The 23,826-nt window shown below is 34.1% G+C and overlaps 1 protein-coding gene across 1 annotated transcript in view; it reads right to left on the bottom strand.

The window, feature by feature from the left end:
• LOC111441198 (transcription factor bHLH63-like) overlaps positions 1 to 2,578 on the bottom strand; it is a 3,006-nt gene extending 428 nt beyond the window's left edge. The window contains exons 1-5 of the mRNA XM_023078167.1: positions 1,541 to 2,578; positions 1,283 to 1,417; positions 1,107 to 1,178; positions 783 to 1,007; positions 583 to 688 (exon numbers count right to left, since the gene is read on the bottom strand). Of these exons, the coding sequence (XP_022933935.1) occupies positions 583 to 688; positions 783 to 1,007; positions 1,107 to 1,178; positions 1,283 to 1,417; positions 1,541 to 2,239 (1,237 nt within the window). The 5' untranslated portion in view covers positions 2,240 to 2,578. The remainder of the gene's footprint in view (positions 1 to 582; positions 689 to 782; positions 1,008 to 1,106; positions 1,179 to 1,282; positions 1,418 to 1,540) is intronic.
• Between the last annotated feature and the right edge of the window lie 21,248 nt (positions 2,579 to 23,826).

Raw genomic sequence — 23,826 nt, forward strand, 5'->3', positions numbered from 1 at the left:
AAAAAAAAAAAAAAAAAAAAAAAAAAAAAAAAAAAAAAAAAAAAAAAAAAACATTATAATTTTAAATATGTAATTGATCGTGCATCAAAAAAACATTTTATCGAGCATACCCATGACAATCATCATATCCAACAAATCGACTAACAAATAATTTTCATGGACCCAACTTTAATTAGCTGTGTAAACATGGTTGTTCACTAGCTAATCAATCTCATTTGTTATTATAAGCACATCAGGGAGTTTATCGATATTATTTATTCTAATAAACATATGTTCGATATTGAGGAACGATTGATCTAAGAACGTTGAAATTGAAAGTGGTGGACAAACCCATTAGAAAGAATAGTGCAAAATTGGTGGGAATCTAATTTTCTTTTTCTCAAAGCATTGGGAATATCCAATGGGCTCATAAAAATTTTAGAAAAAGAGATGAAAATTTGATGGAGGGACCATGGGAAATGTCTCAATCTATCAATTTTTAAATATCCACTTTCTTAATTTCTCTGAATTTTCTTTCTCCAGTCATAATTGCAAGAACAAGCGGAAGAAGAATTGACTGCACAGTTTCAATCTTATCTTTACCTGTGTAAGGTTGAGATGAAAAGGCGTTTGATGATCTTCCTTGATCGAAACCCACATTGTATAGGTTCTGCAAATCCACGTCCCACCCTGAGGAGCCTTGAAATTGCTGCGTCGATTGATTCATTTGATGAATTACAAACTCCAAACGATCGGAAACGAATCGACAACGGCGGAAAATTGAAATCAAAGGAAGGACTTACGGTGAGGCAGGATGAATCGAGGAAATTTTCCGGGAAAGAAACAGGGGCGCTGATTGTTCTTCGAAGAGCGACATCGGAGGTATTGATTCCCAGTTCTAATCCACAACACGGAACGATTTGTTGATTGTTTGGATTAAATTGTAAGTAGGATGAAGGATCTGTGATCTCTGATGAAATTCCACCAATCGCCGCGAAGGTTGCGGTGGTGCAAGGAGGGGGAAATACCTGTTTGTTTGTTTGTTTCCCGGGAAAATTTTAGATTCCGCCGTCGATTTTAATCTGATTAAATGAGTTTGGAGTTCGGAAATCATTTAATTTTGTTACCTCTTTGAGGAAGAGATCATCCACATTGAAGTCCAGCCTTGGATTAACTGCAGCTAACTTCATGGACAAGAACTGTTTGTGAAAATGCCACAAAGAAAATTTTCGATTTCAGAACGATTTTTTTCAATTGAACGTAGGATTTTCGTGTGTAGAGATTGAGAAAACTTGATTTTTACCTCAACTTGTCTTTGAAGAGATTGAACATAGTTTATGATCTCGTCGAGCATTCCAGCTTTTCCAGTGATTTTGTTGCATCCTGGTACTAAATCTTGCAGGTACTTCATTCTTTCACTGATTTTTTCCCTTCTAGCCTACATGAACACAAAAAAAACATGATTGGTTAAAAGAAACTCCCCCCAAATGGATCAAAATGAAAGAAATCAAAGAAAGAATAAGCAACCCAGAAGAGGAAATAGAGTGTTTTCTTGGCTTACTCTTTCTGCTAAGCTATGGCTATCAGTGGCTTGGCCACGGCGAGCTCTGACATGAATGTAATCAGGCTTTTTAACCTCTGAGGCTTTGGAGGTATCAGCTGAAGTTTCTCTGTTGTTGTTTGTTGTGGTTGTAGTAGAGGTTGAATTGTTGTTCTTGGTGCTGTTTTGATCTGTAGTTTTTGATAATTCTTCTTCTTCTTCTTCTTCTTCTTCTTCTGAACTTGCTTTGATCTTCTTCTCTTTGTTGTTAATGGGTTTCTGAACTTTCTCAGCTTTCCTTTTCTTGAAGCTTTCTCTTCCAGGCGCCGCCGCTGGATTCACCGCCGGCGGGCAGCTGGAGGTTCTAGAAAGAGAAGAATTGAGTTCATAAGCAGTGGGGGGATTCAACAACAGAGAAGGATCAGACCACCCATCTTCCAAACCAGGGTCAGGCTTCACTGCTCCCATTACCATCTCCACAAGTGACAACCCACCACCGCCGCCGTCGCCGGCTGCACTCATGAAGCCCGGAAACCCGGTGAGGTGATCCGACGGTGGAAATCCAGCGCCGTAATCCATCATCCCATTGAATGGCTGCTGCTGCTGATACAAAAGCTGATCTTGTTGCCATTTGAAACGAGCCCTCTGCCTCTCAAGAACAGTGAGAGTGTCAGCACAATTCTCAGCCGTGTTCAACATTTCCGGCAATGCTCTGTTCATCTTTCTTTGTTCCAAAACCCCACCTTAGAAAAACAGAGAAACCCCCAAATTTGAAGGAAATCCCACCACCAAGAATCAAATAAAGGTCTCAAAAAACATGAACATGAACAAGAACAAGGGGGGGGGAAAATGGGCTTGAAGATTGTACTCGGAGGAGTCTGAGAGATTGATTATAGTGAAGGTAAGAGAGAGAAAAGGGGTGTGGGAAGTATATAAAGGTGAAAAAGTTGGGGGGTGGTCGGAGAGTGACTGCAACTGGCCGGAATTATTGGTGTAGAGAGAGAGAGAAAGGCAGAGAGAGAGAGGGAGAGAAAGGGGAATGGGGCAGAGAGGTGTGGAATGAAGCCATAACCATAGGCCGTGGGGGTGGGGCAGACTGACATGACTGCCACGTGAGCATGTCCGGAGTATACCAAAACAGAGATAGAACGGAGTCTCAAACACCTGCAGCTCCCAACCTCCAACGGGGTTCCTCCAAATTATGAAATGCCAAAAATATAGGAAGAACCTGTTTTTTTTTTTTTTTTTTTTGTCCCTAAATATTAACAGAAATATTGATAAAATTGTTTTTCTAATTTAATTAAAATATTTCTCTAATTCTTTAAAATTTATTAGTACTGATTATTTCAAAAAAATTTAATACGAAACAATATATTGATTTGAGAAAAAAAAAAAAATAGAGTATATATTTGAGATATTTTTTACCCTCAATAATTGGACTAGAAGGTGGTTGATCTTTGTAGATATTTTGTTTTAATCTATATCATTGAGATGATGGGTCGAGGTTGAATTGGAAATTGAGAGCAAATTCAGACTTGTACAAAGAATAATTAGTAACTTCAGTCTAGGTCAACCAGGTAAGTGACTCTTCTACTGTCGCTATGGTTGGAAGAATTGTCTTATGTATGATAACATGTGTTTAGTGGCCTTGCACATATCATATGAGTGTTATGTCTTATGATGTGATGTTGTGAATGTGTCATTATGATATGCCAAATGATATGGTGGTATGAATGAAATGTGATGTTATGTTACGATAAGTTACATAATGTATGAGATGCCTTGATGCACTATGATATATTATGTTAGACCATGGTTTGTTATAACATACTTTTGAAATGTTTTGAAATAAGGAAAAACTGCAAATCACACCATGCGAGGATTTGAAAGTTAAATTCTGAATGAAATGATTTATGAAATTTTATGTATGCATATTTCCAAGTGTAATATGTAAGAAAAGAATGAGGGTTGTTTAGCGTGATTTATTTCGATGAAAAATATGGAGACCTCATGCATAATTGTATGTTCACGTGCATAAAGATACTTCCTCTTTATGATGATGTACGAACGCGTATATTGTGAAACTGAAATGACCATCATGCTAAGTATGGTGCAACGACGGTCGTTGTTCCCTCTGAGTGTCTGGCTATAGCCCAAATGAGCTAGTTTAGTGGGCCCATACTCACACGTGTGGGTCGTGTATATAGAAGTATTATACATCTACTTTACCCGAACAAGAAAGTTGAGTTCTAGTTTTAAAAAATAATTGAAACACCCCGATTTTGTGTTTTAAGATGGGTCGAAATTTCATGGGTTATTCTTAAATCAGCAACAAATACCACATATCAACTACTAGATCGAACTTGCCTCTTCAAAACGCTAGAAAACAAACACTAAAGACTGGAAGGATGCTTTCCAAACTGGAACAACGCTCACTGAACTAAAACGACATTTGTCAAACTTAAACGATATTCGTTGGACTAGAAATAGAGTTGATTTTCTATAATACCGATAATATTAAAGATGAGAAACGAATTACTGATCCATCTCGGGCCGAGCCAACCCTACATGTTACACCAAGCAATGTCTAATTGTTCTCATGGATGTGATGGACATTATTATAGATATTATCTTCAAATCATCGCTTTGCAAATTTCTTAGTCTTAAGGATATTATGGTTGAAGAACACCAACTACAACATAAACCCTAACTCCTAGATAATGTGATCAGACTCACTTATAGCGCGTGTAAATCACGTCCTCTTCACATTGGCTACATAATGTTCACGGGAGTACGAGCGCGTGAGATAATTACGGAGTTATGACGTGTATTACGGGATCAAATGGGGAGCGTTCTAAAATTAGAAAAGGGCGTTTCGAAAATTACCTCTTTTTGTCTCTATATTGTTCTTTAATGGTAATGTACTTTTTGGTCTTTTTGTTTCTTAATTAAAGCATCATTATTGCTTAATTAATTTTTAAAAATTAATGATAGGTATATTTTTATATTAAATCTTAACCAATCTCGAATGGGTTGGGTTAGATCTTGGTTAGGGTTCGAGTTAAATTTTTTGAAAATTTAAAATTCTAACCCGTTCAAAAGTTGACATTTTTTTTTGTTGGTCAACCCGCCAACCGATTCGAATTTTCGATTTTTTAAAATAGGGTTATAACCTAACCCAATCCTACCGTATTTTAAGATTATTACCAAATTAAGAATATTTGACGCTTGTCGAATGTTACTTGTAAATGTTTGATATTTGAGTTTTATGAGATTTTATCTATTAGTGTAACATGTATTCTAGATCAGTAAAGTTTTTTAAAAAATTTAAAAAACCCGACATCCCAACACAAGAATACACAAGAATAGAGTACTGGGTTGGGTTGCAAACTCTATTCAGGTTGCTCGGGTCACAAAACAAACCAACTCGAAATTTTGGATGACTTAAATCCAACCCAACCCAATCGGTGTACACTCCTAATCAAAACTCTTTTCATTTGCGACCTTAGACATTATAATTTTAATCAATATTAACGATTAGAAGGCGAAACTTTTACCTCTACACGTCCTCCGATCATTTTTAGTAATAACTCGTCTTAATTGAAGGCAACTCGGTCGTTATTTCTCCAAATCAATTCCTTTAGTTGCAAATTTGAGTTAGTAGGCATAAAATTTGAAGGATGAAGCAATGAAATTAGGTTGAGTGATGACATAAAAGAAGATATACTTGAATTTAGGTGGGTGCATGTCCAGAGAGGATGAAGGCTACTTCCATTATCACCTAAAATGGCCCACTCTTCAAACCCCACAAACCCTAATCTAAATCTTCTCCTCAAAACTCTCTATTTTTCTCTAAATTTTGTGTAGCTCACACACATGACCTTCTATTGCAAGTAGAGACATATGGGGCCAACCCTTTCTCTATATGATTCCTTCAATCACCATCTTTGTAGTCACTATCAACACAAAACCACCATGTTGGACCCTCTCTCTCCCTCTCTCTCCCTCTCTTTCCTTTGCTACCTTTCACTTCCGTTCATCATCTAAACGAGATTTTAGGCTCTATATGTGTGAGATCTCACATTGGTTGGAGAAGAAAACGAGTGCTAGACACTAGGTCCCGAAGGGGTAGATTGTGAGATCCCATGTCGGTTGGAACCATGTCGGTTGGAAAGGAGGACGAAACATTCTTTATAGGAGTGTGGAAACCTCTCCCGAGTAGACGCATTTTAAAACTATAAGACTGATGGTGATACGTAAAGGGTCGAAGTGGACAATATTTGCTAGTGGTGGGCTTGGACTGTTACAAATGATATGAGAGCTAGGCACCGAATGGTGTGCCAACAAGGACGGTGAGTCCCGAAGGGGGGTGGATTGTGAGATCGCACATCGATTGGAGAGGAGAACAAGTGCCATACACTGGATCTCGAAGGGGTAGATTGTGAGATCCCACATTGGTTGGAGAGAAAAACAAAGCATTCTTTACAAGGGTGTGGAACTTCTCCCTAGCAGACGCATTTTAAAACTGTGAGGATGGTGGTGATGCATAACGGGCTGAAGCGGATAATATCTGCTAGTGGTGGGCTTGGGCTGTTACAAATGATATCAGAGTTGGGCACCGAGCGGGGTGCCAGCAAGGACAGTGAGCCTCGAAAGGGGGTGGACTGTGAGATCCTACATCGACTGGAGAGAGGAATGATTGCTAGACGATGGGCCCCGAAAGGGGTGGATTGTGAGATCCCACCTCGGTTAGAGAGAAGAACGAAACATTATTTATAAGGGTGTTGAAACCTCTCCCTAGTAGACACGTTTTAAAACCGTAAGACTGATGACAATACGTAACGGGTCGAAGCGAACAATATCCGCTAGCGGTGGGCTTTCAAAACTTAGCTTGAACTCTAAACATATTTTTAGAAAAAAATCGATTATGGATGGAAATAGTGTTTATAAGCTTGGTTTTATGAAAACGAGACGAAAACTTGCAATAACTATTGTGTGGGGAAATTGGAGGAGGCCATTTACTTATGTTTTGAATGGTTGGGCAATAAGAACACATTTGGGACAACTTTTACAAGTTGCCCAATTCAATTAATAACTTCAAGTTGCATTAAAAGAGACATTCAGCTGATCAGAAGGACTCCAACACTCATTTATGTTTGAACCAAAAACATTCTCACAAAAGTTTACTGCCCATCTTGATGTTATATGGCAAGATTTTTTCTTTTGACTTAGTCTTCTTGAAAAAGCATATGGCCTCTCAAAATGAGAAAAATTTAAGCCTATGATGATAATTAGAGGTCATCGTACATTTATGTATCGTTTATATTTTTAGGGTTTTGGGTTTCGAGTGTTTCTGACCTATTCTGTAATGAAAGATCAATGAAAGCATTAATAAAGTTGTTTTCTATTATTTAGGGGCATACACAGGGTGAATTGGGTTGGACCATCGTGCATTTATATATCGTTTATGTTTTTAGGGTTTTGGGTTTCGAGTTTTTCTGACCTATATTGCAATGAAAGGTCAATGAAATCATTAATAAAGTCGTTTTCTATTATTTAGAGGTATACACAGGCTGAATTGAGTTGAGTAGGAAAAATCTTTCGAACCAACTAGAAATTTTAGATTAGTTGGATTGGTGACATGAGTAACTCGAATGGAGTTCGAAATCCAACCCAACCCTCTATTTTGGGATGTTTTTGTGTTCGGTTGTATTTTAATTATTTAAAAAATTCACATTTATCCACGTTACATGTTATATTAACTAAAATCTCAAAAATTCAAATATCAAACCTTTATAAGTCACAACGCATCACTAACATGATTACAAACGTTAAATATTCTTAATCTTTTTAAGAATAAGATGAGGCTGGGTTGTAACCCTGTTTTCAAGTTGGTTGAGTTGATCGGACCAAAAAAATGTACTTGCAAACCAAATCAAATTTTCTGTTTTCCAAAAATTCAACCCAACCCAAATGGAAAAAAATCGAACGCAACTCAACCCTTATAGCTTGAGGAGCGTAATATGAGTTGGTTGAATTATCGAATTATACGAACACCCCTGTTATCTTGTATTTTACAACATGCTTAGACGAAAATTTGTATAGTTTTTAGACAAATTAAATTATGAAAGGTAAAGCTATGCATAACGATTTGAAAATAGCACAAACAAGTGGATGAAATTGAAGTAGAGATGGTTAATGGGAGAAAGGGAAACTTGGGGCAACAAACCAAAGAGACAATATTTTTGAATAAGACCCAACCAACAAAATATTTTGTTGCTCTTATGCCTTATGGCTAGTGTGGTCCATTATTCCAAGCTCCATTGGATAGCAATTAAATAGCTACCAAGCTCTCTTTGTGACTCACATTATTATGTACATGTAAACTACTAAAAAAAACATACATATTCAGAAATTGTTCGTTCGTTATTCAACGTCTGCTACAATTAGCCGTTCTGCTTGAGATCATACTTAAAAATGAGATGATTTATCAATATCCAATAATTATAAGAGTGTTCTTCGTTATTGCAACGACAACGATGAGAGATTAGGGCAATTGAAAAAAACATTCTCTTTTAACTATGCATCAATCCAATTATCTTAAACTTGATAATTGCATTCCAATTGTTGATCTACATAACTACTTAATAATCAAAAGAGAAAACGACTTCTATTAGTATTAGAATGTATTATCGAGATCGAAGATGACTTCCTCTATTGGATGTGGCCCATGATCGAAATATACTGAAATAAATAATACAACAAACAGAAAGAACAGAACAATTTGATAGTAGAGATCTAACATTGAGCTGCTATGCTTTTCAATTCTATTTGTTATCTAATGTATAAAGCATATATCTAATGAAAGTATTTACTCCGAAGAAAATACTAATAAATTTTTTCAAGTTAATAAATTCTTTTACTAAGTCAAGCTTATTAACTCACATTCTCGAACATGTTCGAGACAGAAAGATTTAGTGGGTCAAAACGTTTTTGGTCGTTTCAATCACGAACACTTATTACGTGGTTGATAATATGGGTAAATATAATAATATTAAACAAAAAGCTATATATTTGAAGCCTTTTCATATCTTATCTTATAATATAGAAGGGAAAAAAAAGGTGTATCAGATTCTATGAATAAGGTATCATAGTTCTTGAGAGATATAAAGAGAAAGATTTTGAATATCTGCAGCTGCCTTCCACTTCCTACAATTATTTGTAATCACAATACACAATGAGCATCATCCTAATATCTTGATCCTTCTATAGATATTACACTTTTTACTATTTGGGAACTGTTGAATTATTTATATATAATTTCATTCCATGCCCACCAATAATGTACCTTTCTTGCAATGTATAGATAAGAATTATGTCCGAGGATACACACAAATTGTAATAAGGGTATGTTCGAGAATAGTTTTTACTATATGGGGTCGAAACCGTTTTTAAAAGTGTGGAGTAAAAATGTTTATAATTGGCTATGATTTTAAGAGATTTCGTGAAGATAGTATGTCAAACATGTTTAGAAGTATTAGATAAATAATCTGTTCGTTGCAGCTCCATCAGTGAGCCATCAATGGATACTTGTATGAACCAAGATATATATCCCAATCATGAATATGAATTTTAAGGAAGATGTAAAAAAATGGTGTTGAAATTACCGCAAGATACACTCTAGCTATTCAGGTTGAGTTCGTGAAGTGAAGTTTTATTCAAGTTGAATTCAAGAACGTTAAAGAAAAATCAAATTTCATTTATGCAACTATAGATTCAACATATTTCAAGTGATTATAAGTTTTTGGATGGATGATTGAAATTTACATTTGAGGTGAAATCATCATGATTTGAGTGTTTTAGCATTTGTGTACTAAGAGTTTGTATATTCATAAGGATTCTTTCAACCAATGGGCTACCCTTTTCATATTAGATACTTTTTCATTGAATTTTTTAATATATATTGTTTGTGTATATGGAGATCTTACGAGAGATAAGTTTAAAAATATTTGTCGTGTAAAGATTATAAGAGAGTGACCCGACTATTCGAGTCATGAAATGTAAATGCATGCAATTCATGATTAGGGACCTATCATTAAAACCATTATAGAGGGCCACCAGTCCGAACAAAATTGGTTGTGTAGTACTTCTCTACACATGGTCAACGCATGCGAGTGTAAGTCCCTAGGCAGTTCGCACCCTCCTCTAGACCCATCATAGTCTGGCTAGCTCTTCGTAGCAGGACATTCGAAGTTCAGTAAGCCCTGAAATATCATGCGGGACATGGTAATCATCATAGTGTACACGTCTGTACTCATCATCATAAATGAAGAAGAAATTTGATGTATATAAACACACAATATGCATGAACTCTCTATAATTTTCATCTTTAAATCATTCTTATGACACAACCCTATACATAATTCACACATTACTCTACGTAACATGCATGCATTGACCTTTATACGTTCATCATCATTAACATCAATTAGGGTTGTGTCTTAGAAAATCCTTCGTCATAATGCATCATGACATTTAATAAATGCACATCATCTTAAAACATAAATGACATGTGCAAGGGCCACTAAAGTACGTGTTGTCATACATAAGACAAGTCTTCTGACCGAACCAATAGTAAAACCACTTACTTGGTTGGCCTTAGCCAAAGTTCTATCTAACTCAAAATTTGTTTGCTTTCGTTCTTCGAATTTGTTCTCACTTATGTCGAGGTTTCACTTATTTTGATATTCACTTAATTGTTTCATTAAAAATCGAATTCCACGTTTTCATTGTTTCTAAATTGTGTTTGGTATAAAACTAAAATTAAAAAAACATGTAGTACAATCTTATTTTTATACAAAAAAAAATATATATATATATATATATTTTTAATTCCGTTCACATAAATTTTGACCAATTCTAATGATTCTTACTTTCTTTTCTTAAAAATGGCTAATGATCCATTATTTACTCTAACACATAAATTGTTTTTGATATTTAATTTCGGACTAAAATTTAAATAAATGAAACAAAATTGGGATAAAAGTATTGGATGATGGAAGTCCCACATCGGCTAATTTAGGTAATAATCATGGGTTTATAAGTGAGGAATACTAACTCCATTAGTGTGAGGCCTTTTGGACAAGCCCAAAGCAAAACCATGAGAGCTATTTATGCTTATGGATGATGTGAAAGGTTAACCGAGAGGCGCACCCACATGTCGACATAAGAAAATGGAGGAAATCCATCGCAATTAATGTTGTAAAGGAATAAGAGGTTGCCACGTGCAGTCCGACGAAAATCATAAAATACCTACTCTGTTGCGGGAACTAACAACGTCGATCAACTATCTTTAACTCCGATTTCAAAAATGAGGTTAATGTAACTTGTAACATGTAACGGCCAATAAATATATATATCTATACAATATTTTATTAGGATAGGATCTTCTTCCCTCTATCCAATATTTTATCTAATATTTAAATCAATTAGATTTTTTTTTGTTGACAATTCTATAAATCTATAAGATTTGGCAAACAATCTATTAAAATTAGTCTATAAAATCTGTTCAGAAAATAAATGGGATATTTGTTTAGAGAACGAAAATCTATTTATACAATCATAAGAGAGGACGGAAGATTGAGGAAAGATTTGGTGAACAAAATTTAAAAATAAGCAAATATGAGAGGACAAGAAACTCTATTAAATTTTTGTCTAGTAACAATATATTCCATACGATAGTTAGTAAAAATAGCGTTTTTTATATATATATATATATATATAACATTTCAAGACTTTTAACAATGGACCAAGGCAGATTAGAGATAATGTTATAGAGTTCAAATTTGAAACTGATGTCATGGGCTCACATATGTTGACTTGGATTTCAAAGGACGGAATCAAACTTTTATTAAAGATATATTCGTGACAATGACTTAAGCTAGCCAAGTAAGTAGCCTTACTATCGGGATGGTTATATTTGATGTTGACACGTGCCTGTGGTTCTGCACGTGTCATATATACTGATATGTGTGAATCATGTGTGAATTGGTTTACTTATATTATGTCTATGTTATGTTATAATAGGTGGATTGTACTCTCCAACCGATATGAAATCTCACAATCCACCTCCTTGGGAGCCCAGCTTCCTTGCTAGCACACTGCCTGGTGTTCGACTCTAATAACATTTGTAATAGCCCAAGTCTACTGCTAGTAGATATTGTTCGCTTTGTCCCATTGTATATCACCGTCAACCTCACTATTTTAAAACGCACCTATTAAGGAGATGTTTCAACACCTTTATAAGAAATGATTCGTTTCTCTCTCAAAACGAAGTGAGATTTCACTGTTTCTTTCCTCTGGAAACAAAATAGACAAATGAGGAGAGAGAAAAGAGGATAGGGTAAAGAGAGATTAAATGAGTAGAAAAGAGGAAGATAGGGCTATTGGGTTTCCCAAAGGGCTATTTGCATGGAAAGGATGCATGAATATAGAATGGAAACCAAAAGGGAAAAATGGGTCAACCTTATAATAATGGTAAAAAAAAAAAAAAAAATTAATGCCAGCTCAGCTAAAAAAGACAATTAATGCCAGCTCAGCTCCCTCTACCAAAAGACATTACATTGTAATGTCCCATCTCATTCTCTCACCCTTCCATTACTCATCCATACTCTCTCTTCATTTTCTTTCATTTCTAACACTTTTTCTAAAACTCACTTTAGAAAAATAGAAAGTTGAAAGCTACAAGTTAATAATATATAATTATAAGTGAGCGGACAAATTACGAAAACTAAAATCGAAATCGTTATCTAATAAAGTTTACTGTTTACAAAGTTTTATTTTTATGAAAATGAGATGTGACTTTAATTGTACCTTAAATCTACCATATGTAACCGAGTCAAGAGAAGATGAAGTTCAAGACAAAAATACTCGAGCTAATAGCTTTGAGACGAAAATGTTGCACGCCATTAAGCAATTGAACACATGTAGTAATGTTATGATGGTGCGTGTTTATCCAAAGACACCGTGCTCGATGCTATGGTTTTCCTTTCAATGCTACACTCAACATTGGTAGTATCTTAGCACTCTACACAGTGTCTTGAAGATGTAAACATGCATGCCCGAGTTTCATTTGAAATGTCTTGACTTTATCAAGCTTTCATGTTACAATCCAATTTTCAAGGGTTTGAAAGTTGGATCCTAACTAAAAAGACAGAGACCAAAAGTAAATAAAATAAAATAAATGATAAGAATGCAATAAAGTTTAAATCGAAATAAAGACAGTGTAACACTATGATTAAATACAAAATGAAATCACATTACAAGACGGTGTTGTTTAAATTTACAAATGGAGAAACGTGTTTGAGATATACAAAATATTAAAAATACAAAAATGAGCTGATGCTCTGGAAAGACACGCTCTGTGACTACATAGCTCTCGAATGCTCCTCTACCTCAACTAGTAGCCTGCGAACATATGGAAAAAAAAAGGGGGAATATAAAAATACTTGATAAGCAATCACCTAGTAAGTTATCACATACTTTTCTTTAGGCACTAAGAAGGACAGGCCAATTCAAGAATCACCGGATTGTCACCATACTCGTTAGTGGTATGTATTATGAGCTAAAATTTTTATGTAGTCCCTCGCCCGCTCTTAGGGTGGGTTTATCCTACACACAATAGTAGTTCCTCATTTTATCCATTTATGTAGTCCATCGTCCCTCTTAGGGTGGGCTTATCCTACACACAATAGTAGTTCCTCATTTTATCTACTTATGTAGTTCCTCATCCTCTCTCGAGATGGGTTATATTCTACACGCACTAGTGGTTCCTCATATTATCTACTTATGTAATCCCTCGACCTCTCTCAAGGAGGGTTGTAGTCTATACACAATAGTGGTTCCTCATGTTGATTACTTATGTAGTCACTCGACCTCTCTCAAGGGCAGGTTGTATTCTACACACGGTAGTGGTTCTTCATGTTATCAACTTATATATTCCCTCGACCTCTCTCAAGGTAGGTTATACTACACACAGTAGTAGTTCCTCATGCTGCCTACTATGTAGTCCTTCGTCCTCTCTCAAGGTGGGCTTCATTCTACATATAATACCAAATACTTACGTTATCTACTTATGTAATTTCCCATCCCTTATGAAGGTAGGTTTCATTCTATACATAATAGTGACTCCTTAGTTTGGTTTTTCCACGCTGCTAGCGGGCTCATAAGTTCTCTCGTATAGAATCCAATACTTTATTCCAACTAGCTGCCCACTTTTGATAAAGGATCTCATCTAATCTCCATTTAATATTTGTCCAACCATATCCATTTGGTTTCCCTAAGTCACCAAACACAAAACATGAAAGAATTTAAGACAACCTTTCATTCCTGTCTAAAACATTTAATGCGAATGCTTGTAGAATCCAAGACAATAGGAGAAAGCAAGATCCAAGTTATAATAATTCTTTAAAGAATGGATAAACTTTCCAACGTGCACTAATTGTTTTATAAGATTAATTAAGAGAGAGAAAGAGACATGATCACATGAAGCCTATTTGGGGCATCCCTTCAAAATAAGGACATGAAGGAGCCCAAATTGATAGACAAAACAAAGGATGTCCAATGAAAGAAATGTGTATTTAAGGGCTCGTCTTTGAAGGGTCTTTTCTCTTTGCTGGTTCTATTTATCACCATTGTAGCCCCTCTCTCTCCTTTACACGTAAACTTTATAATTTGTCTAAAAAAAAAATACCTCTAAACTTTCTAAATTTCAATAATACTTTTAAACTTTTAAAATAGTATGAAAAATTATTGTCCTTTAAACTTTTAAAATAGTATGAAAAATTATTGTCGGTTTCGTATGGAAATAATTAATACTTTATTTCAAAAGTTATCTTTTCACTTTTAAAAAGTTTTGTTAATACTTTTAAATTTTAAAGAAAAATTAAAAAAAAAAACTCTTATTGCTGGTACATATTTCAAAAATACCTATAAAATTTTAAAAGTAGTCTTAATATTTTTTATTTAGGTAAAAAGAACAATTAAAAATAATTACTGTCAAACAAAAATTATCTATCGATATCTAGTAGATTATTTCTAAACTTTTTAATATTACTAAAGTTAGAGAGTATTTTTGAAATGGGTACTAAGGATAAGGGTATTTTTAAACTTTTAAAAAAGTTTAAAAGTGTTTTTGAAGTTTTAAATAAAGTTTAAGGTTATTAATGAAATTTTTGAAAACGGAAAGATATTTTTTTAATATATTTGAAAGTTAAAAAGGGTATTTTGAAACCCTCCTAAAAGTTTAATGGTATTTTTGAAATACTGTATTGACGGGTTCCATCCAAAATTCAATGTATTAGTAGGTTTCATCCAAAACTAACTGTAATGGTATTTTTAATTTCTTTTTTTTTTAACTTTAAGGGTATTTTTTTTTGAAGTGTAAGGTTATTAGTGAAACACTTGAAAGTTTAGAGGTATTTTTAAAATAAAGTGCAAAATAAACCCAATCAACGGACCCAGATATATAACAGGAAAGTAATAAAACATTAAACCTTAAAAACAAAACTAGGTTTAGGACAGACACAACTTATGTACATCTAACATCATTACATTACAACGTTAGATCATGGACAGTTGTGTCATATGTCCAAATAGAAAGAGAGAGAGAGCTCATAATGATCCCTTGTTTCTTTTCAGTCGTGCACTACTTTCTCTAACTCAAAATTTCATCATTCGAACCCTTTTCAATTTTTATACTTACTCACGTGATTCTATTAAAAATATGTTACTGGTTCTCTGTGACAATCATTTGTTTGACAATAATTTTAAATATTCTTAGTTTTTCTCGATTTTTAACTAAGTTATTGATGATGGTGTTAGTATAGTTTTAAACTGTGATACGTGAAGCAAATGGATGTTTTGACTTTTTGTTTAAAAATTCTAAATTGTGAGACTTTTTTTATTAAGAATTTTAGAACTTAATGTGAATGGTGTCACTAGAGCTTCTGCCCTTCTATCTCCTCTGATTCATTGTTAGTGCTATTAGGGACCTAGATCAGACATTTAATGCCCTACCAAATAATAGGAGTGCAGGAGTTGTATTGTCAAGCCAAGCCTAGGATTGATAGTGTAGCGTGTCGAGGCGACCGGGTTCTTTATCTTGTTGAATGACCAAGGGTCTTCTGAATACAACCTCTGCGCTATAAACCTGTCTTGAGAAGGGGTCGTAGGGACTATGTAAGTAATTTAGTAGCTGACAAGCACATAAGGTTGCTCCACTCGACTCATAATGATTTTATGATCCAATGGAAGGGTATGCTAACCTTCTAAAGATGATATTAAGACCAATAGTGACTATACTTTTTTACCAGATTTTATAAGGTAGTGCTTCAATAGAAGGTATCGATCATTTATTGTTGTGGCAATACAAGTTGACTAAGTCAAAAGAACAGTAAAGATAATTCACCTCGAGCTAAGATATGTCATTTAGTAGTAAGAGAATTGCTTCTACCCAAAAAATGGGTGAACTGCTTTCAAACTTAAAGTGAATTTGTTACGAGCAACAAAATTGTTTATGACTCAGAGACTTTCCTACAAGCTCATATAATTATTTTAGGTGTTACCTGACTATCAATGGAGGTGGGGTAGCATTCAAGAGCTGCGCGGTCACAGAAGAGGCCGTTTTGGGGCGTCAGTCTCTATGTATTTTCGATTATTTTTTTTCATTGATGGAATTTTGCATCCCAAACCCATTTTCCATGTGTAGACGAACTTAAACGATACCATCTTCTATTAGATTTTGATTTTTTTAATCTTATTTTCAAAATTAAATTAGTTCAACCTATTTCATTTTCATGCATTTGTTTCTAATTATCTCAATGTCAATCCATCATGTGCATGTTACTAGGTATGCTTGTTTTGTCGGTATGTGTTAAAGTTGTTTAAATGAACATTTTTTCATTCATTATGAGTGTAGGGGGAGGGATTCAAATCTTTAACATATTAGCTACCGATACATGTTTTGTGCCAAGTGGAACTATACTCACGTTAACCATAGTTATAGCTTCAACCTGTAACAACTTTATTATTGCTCATAAATAGTATATAGATCTAATCGACCTCAAAGCTTGACAACAAGCGACTAGTCGTTTCTCAAAAGCCTCTTAATTGTTATCGGATGGATGTTTTAATTGAACTAAAAAAAAGAGATGCTTTGGGTCGATCGCCAAAATTTTCATTTACTATCTATACAGTTTGTTGTATAAAAGTTTCCAAAATATATACAAATTCAATAATTACTAGTTAGAGATTGAAGTACCGATCTTTAAAATAAAAGTGTTAGATATTAAATTTCATAGTACGTTCTTCTTCTCCTATATAATTACTTTCTACATCTTATAGATCATACCGATACAAAATCAGGCATGAGGCATGGGAGAAATATGCTTTGACATAAGATTGAGCCAATCAAAGATGTAAGTGTCACCTCAAACTCAAGAAATTCATACAACAGAGTTAGTCCTCCAAGACAATCATTTTGTTTCTTGTTTTTGCTTTTAGTATTGTCGAAGTCAATCTCATCTTTTATACACAAACCAGCTGTTCCACCATTTCTTTTCTTAACACTTTTCTTGGGGGGCTCACCCTAAGACCAACAACATGTTTTTGTGGACATGGAATCTTAGGACCCATTTGAAAACACTTGCACCAACTATTTTCTATTCAATCAAAATAGGGAAATTGCAATTCTCCATTTAGAAATGATTAAGGATAATGTGTTATCTCTATAATTAGGTTAACAAAGCTGACAGAGGAACGTGAAAAACGTGCAAATATTCTTATCAGTCTCTAGTAAGGATTAAACTTTGTAGACATGCTGGAGCTGCTTAGAGTGAAGAATCTAGTAAAGTCAAGTTTACGTGAGAAAATGTGAATCAGTAAACTTGACTTAATTAAAACTATTATTAATTTGAGCAAGTTTAGAAAAATGATTAGTGATTTATTTAAGAGAAATGTTAGTAGTTGACAAATGGTAGAGAGTCTTCCCTCATGGTGTTCTTTATGCTTCACTCATTTGTTTCGGTGTACTTTGATCAAGGGCCAAAATCATCAACAGTGACTAGCTATTAATTTTCCCGAAGTTATATGCTAGTTAAGTTGTTGTATTGTCTTTCTTACTTACTTATCTATAACATTGCTTTCAAACCCTCTTTCGAAAATTTCCTTGCCCTTGTTTTCTAAAACCTTTTTCACAAAGTTAGGGCAGAAGCTTGTGTATAATTCGTTCGGCCGAGGCGACATGAATTTGATTTAGTTGACTCATTTAGTAGTGAGAATGAGAGTACAAACGTCATGCGAAAGTGTGATTGTGACATTCAACACCATCATCAAACCCTTATAGATGCGAGCTTCTAACTTCACTCATGGTCACGTAATCAACCTCGATAATGCATGATTTCCCTTTTTTTTAGCATCACCCACGGTGTGAATTAGATCCCCAAGTGCGACTCTCCCTCATGAATTTCCTTTTATTGTTTTTTAACTCTAGAATTCAAAAATTTTGTAAGCTCGATTCTTAATTATTTTCAGGAATCCAAAAATACAGATTTATAGAGAGATCGAACGATCAACTTTCATGAAGATTCTAGAGCTATAAAATGATTCAATCTCGAACAATCTTTTTCCTCTTCCTTCTCCTTCATTTTTTTTTTCTTTTTTTCCTTCCAAAATAATCAAATTTCTCTTACTTATTTGACAAAGAGTTTGCCTGACAAGAAAAGTATGTCCTATCAAGTTAGACTCTTTGTAAGGAGGAGTAGATATTTATTTGAGGATATCATAGCTTTATTTTTAATTCACCAAAATGTCTAATCTCAACCAAGATACACAATATCGTACCATTGTTGAGATATGTTAAGAATTTGTTGTCCTCTATAATTGATAGAATTAGAGAGCCTTAGTCTAAGTGCTTAGTACTTTATTGGAGAAGAAGATGGTTGAGAATACAAACAAATAAGTGAATATCTGAGAAAAATTATTTGTATAAATAACCAAGCATGCAATAGAACCATAAATTGTTTTCAAAATTCGAGAAAATTTATATAACGGGAATGATATATAAAATTTTGATCAAAAGAACGATTTTGAATCATGTAAATTAGCTAAAGTTAAACTTATATTTGAACAACAAAAAGTTATTGGAGCCCTATATCTGAGGCTTTCTAACGTGAGAGTGTGAGATATATACTTTGTAAATACTTTGATTATTGTGATTGGTTCCCGCTCGTATGCAAGAGAATTTCTTCTCTCCAAACCACGTAAATTTTTGTGTCTCTTTATTTAATTTCTGTTTTTGAATGTGTGAGTGTAATCGATCTTGATTCCGCTTTTGCTGCAACAGTTTCGTTTCAAAAAAAATTTGTGAGGGGGAAGAGAATGAGGTATTTATCTTGATAAACACCTTCCTAGATGCCTACGAAGGAGTACTATGTTAGTCCCAAGTATATGCGTCCACGGTCCTAGCCCAATTGTGTTAGATGGTTGGCTCGATGTACTTATTACATGATTCTAGATATTGGGACCTAAAGCTTTGCCTCTCTAGTTTCCACTCTTCTTCCATATCTTCAAATATGCATGACTTTCATATTAAGTATTAGTGAAGAAAAAAGAAAAAAGAAAAAAGAAAGTTATAAAAAAAAGTAACCATCCTACATGCTTCGATTTGGCTAATTAGAGTTGTTATATGGTCAAGATTTATTCATAAAACTTACACAAAACTATTAGGAGATCTAGTATGAACACTTGAATCGTCCAAATCAGTCAATAAATGAGGAAGATCGAGAAGTAAGACTTTTGAGATTCTAGCCTTGACTTTTTCGTACTTCTATGTCTTGAAGTTTTAAGTTAATTATGTCAAAATATTTTAGGAAGAAATTTTGCACCACTTTCATAGAGAAATTCTGAGAAGAAATTGAACGGAAAGATAGAGTTCTGACCAATCTCATGACCAATCTCAAGAACAGTAAGTCTTTTAGTTTTTGAACCAATTTCGAATGAGATTATTTCTCTTCATAGTTAACAAACTATACGAGAATAATCTTTGGAAAAATTGGAATAAAAATCTTTAACTTTGGTGAAGGAACAGTTGAATCTAGTTACATAGAAAAAAATACCGAACATCATAAAAAAAACACAAAAATTGATCAAATTCTAAAAATCTAAAATAATTTGATAAAAATTCATGGACTCATAAAGAGAGAATAGATCGCGACAAAAGAGACATACAATAAGAGTCAAAGTATTTCGAATGTCAAAAAAAACTTTATAGATCATGTCATGAGTCGTTTTATTTTTCTTGTAACTTGGTGCACTTTTATGATATCTAAGTATCATATGCTTTTTGGGCACCCAACTTTGGTGGTGGATTGCTCCTTTTGCCTCTTGAAAAGTCACAATTCTTAGCTTAATGTGATTACATCCCATTTGTTTTGGGACATACACTTTCAACTTCTCGAAGGGCTTACCAAAAGGTAGCCTCTCAAGCCAAATACATCAAATTGCCACTTGAAGATGATGAAAGGATCCTTTCTATGGTTGGCCATAGATGTTGACATGACTAGCAAGAAAAAATGTTATCCAATAATTTTAGGACCACTTTGTTCTTGTTTTCGATTAAATTCGATTTAGAAGATCAAAATCGAATATTTTTTGGATTTGTTTAGTTTAGTTTTCCTTATATTTTCGTACTATTAGATTCTTCGTTCTTATTTTTTTTTAATTGCGTATAACTTTCTTTTTCATTTTTGTCATTTCTAGTTATTTGGTAATGTTGTTTATATTCGTGGATGATGTCTTCGGAGAAAAAATAATATTTGAAGTAATGCGGTTTATAGAACATTTTAAAGTTAGATTTCGATTAAAATTTCAAAAGTATTATTAAAACGTATGCAAATAATAAAGAAAATGCAAGTATTTTGCAAATTTAATTTTAATTTGGATACCACATGTGGTCTTAATGAAAATTTAATGTTGGATGAAAAAAAAAAATTCTTCTACTTAAGGTGCATAAAGGCCATGAAATAAGTGTCATCGATGCCTGCGAGTGCATGTTCAATCATCTGTGACATAACTGACTTGCCACGCTAGACCAAGTCATTCAGCTTGACCTTACTTCTATTCAGAGCGTAGGTCTCTCAATGTAACATCGCATCTCATAATCTAATTTTGATTTGGAACTAACATGACTCATATCCGTGACGTTTTAAAGAAGAAGAAAAAGATGGAGAAGGAGGAAGATTTAGTCATGAGAATGGGAGGATTTAGTTAATACTTCGATCGAGCTTCTATACCCACGATGTCGGCAGCTACTTCTATCAAGGATTTACGGTTTTTTGATAGTTGATTCTCCAAAAAAGTTTAGAGATTTTGACCCTTGAACAAAAGGCTACAATTGCTCGAGCTCTAGACGAAGAAAATAAAATTTAGGTATAGTTATGACCTTTCATAGAGAAATTTCTTGTAACACTCGAGCTCAACACGTATGTAATATCTTAGACTTTTTTCTTTATTTTTCAAAATTTTGGGATTTTATTGGAAGTGGTTGAGGTTGAATTTCAACGAAATGTAGAAAGAAAAAAAATTCTCTTGTATGACCTAGAAAAAATGAAATAAAAATGTCAAAAATATTTTTTGGTCAAAGTCAACATTCCGGCAAAATTAATTTTTTCTACCTTGGTTGTTTTTGAGGAGTGTGAAGAGTAAAGGAGAGTTAGAAAAAAAAAAATTAGAGTTTGTAGAAGGGGAAGGAAGAGGAACTCAAAAGAATTTGATCGAACACTAGTAGAACGAATCGAGCAAGGATTCCTCTCAAGAATTGCTCAATGGATCTAGGAGAGTAGGTTTGGGCATTTTGATCAATCGATTCCACCACGAAACAACCCAGAACTCGAGGGAAGTTCATACGACCAAGAACTTGAGGAAGCTCATAAGTATTTAGTCTCGAATTATCTTCAAGATTCGAGAGTTAATGTTGATATTAGGTTCTAATACTGGAATATGATAATCTAGGAGATGATTCTCACAAGTTTCGTGTTGAAGCTCAACCAAGAATCACATCAGAATCTAAGTTTTAGGACATCGTTAATACCGGTAAGAACGAATAAAATTTGAAATTTCAATGCTTATATTAAAGTGTGTGGCTGACTAAAAATTGTATACAAATTACTTTGGGATTGCTAGATATGAGACCTACAATTTTCACGAAGGAGGTAATTCGTTTCAAGTTAAGAATCGAAAAATTAAAAAGCAAAGAAATTTGTTTGGAATGTAGAAACTAAAGAAAATTTGGAAAAAATTATGCATGAGTGGAAGAACATTGGCCAATCGTGTGTCGACCAACGAGGGCAAAAGTGTATCCCATCTAGAGGCAGACATGTGTCACATGCATAGCGGAGAAACATGTTCCCCTCTCAGTAGCGACATGCGATACAAACCTCATTCAACTCGAGATTTGCGCACGACCCAAACCCATACCCACGACCTGAGAGCCGACCAACATAGCAACCTACATCCGAGACTCAAACCAACCCATTATACCGACCCGAGACCTGCAACTACATTCCTTTTTTCACACATGGTAAGTGAGTGTGAGACCCCTTCCGGCGCGTGAGTTCAATTTTTCTTGTTGTTCGATGCTCGTTTGCCCATTTTTTTATCCCAATTTTGATGTGAATTAGGTCCCAATTCTATGCTGCTAGTTTCGGTAAGACGTGCTTAGGTAAAATAGATACAACATGAGATTAACCACATTGATTGATTCTTGTATAAGGCATTGTACTATATTTTGCTGCTTGTACATTATTATGCTGAGACGATGGATGAAAATTTGTGCATATGCACTCTAGTGCTTGATGGATGTTATCACCTCATTCAGCATATGAAATTGTATGCATGATTAATTGTACATTAGTTCAAGGTGATTTAATGTATTAATTCTTCCGGTAGAGAATGAGCAGTAGAAACAGATTAAGTCTACGAAGAGAGCATTACTTTAGCTAGATTGTGACCTAGGATGGAACGCCTCTAAAGATATAAGCGTCGTAGAATCATGAGAGACAATTAGAGGGTGAAGCCCTAGTACTCTGATCGAAATAGACTCGGGGAGTTGGAACTATGAAACCGGGAGACGTGAATCTTTTTCAAGACTGCCAAACCATCCTAAAAACCAAAAAGACCACTATGACATTTCTAGAAGACAATGGTAGCCTCCTAGGTCGATAGTGTTGGCTTATTGGCTCTTGATCTCACATTAATTAATTTCAATGAATTAATTATTGATGTTTTGATGATAACAAACCTACTTTTAATTATTAACTATTTTCAGTTTTTTGAACTGTCCTCTGTATAAGGTCGGGAATAACGATTACAACAACTTTTCAATTACTCAAATCAGAGCTAAAACGAAGAAATTAGAGTCGAGACAACTTACCCGACGTGATGATGTGGCAACAAAATCAAAATGATGGACAAATCAAAATATATCAAAGTATGACATTTATAATATTGGAAGAGTAACAAATGGTGGAGTTTTTCTTATTATTACATTTCTAAATAAAATTATTTTTACAAAATATAAATTTGAATATAACCGTTACTCACATCGAATTTTATTATTACTATATTATATTATTATATTATAAAATTTTGGTAGTTACTCACGTCATTTTTATTATTATTATATTATTATATTTATAATAAATTTTGAATTTCATTTGACCGTTACTCACATAACTTTTTATTATTATTATATTATATTACTATTATATTAAAATTTTGAAATAAATGAATTTAGAAAATTTTCTTATTTAATTACTTTTAATCTCCACCTTCCATTATTCCTAACACAATCCAATGGTCAATATTCAATCCTACATTTTGCCACTTTTCTCCTCTATATAAACTCATCTTCCCCACATTTTTAAAACACACAACTTACATACATTCTTCAATCCTCATTTGTTCAAAGTCCATTGTTTGTTGCTCTCTCCAAGCTTACAAGTTTATTTCTTTTCATCTTATTGTTGAGAGGGATTATTATTATATTGTGAGGAAATAGTTGTGAGTATCCCAAATTGTAAATCTACTCTTTGAGAGAGTTGTGGTGTGTTATTATCAAACTCAAATACTTGTATCGGTTTGATCCTGCGCCGTGGAAAGGATTGAGTTTGCTCTTGAACTCGTAAAAAGAGCGGTGTACCGGTTTGGCTCTGATCCGTGGAAAGAGTCGGAAAAGTTCTTTATTCAAATTC

The sequence above is a fragment of the Cucurbita moschata genome, unplaced genomic scaffold, assembly GCF_002738365.1.
Source record: "Cucurbita moschata cultivar Rifu unplaced genomic scaffold, Cmos_1.0 Cmo_Scf00003, whole genome shotgun sequence".
NCBI lineage: Eukaryota > Viridiplantae > Streptophyta > Magnoliopsida > Cucurbitales > Cucurbitaceae > Cucurbita > Cucurbita moschata.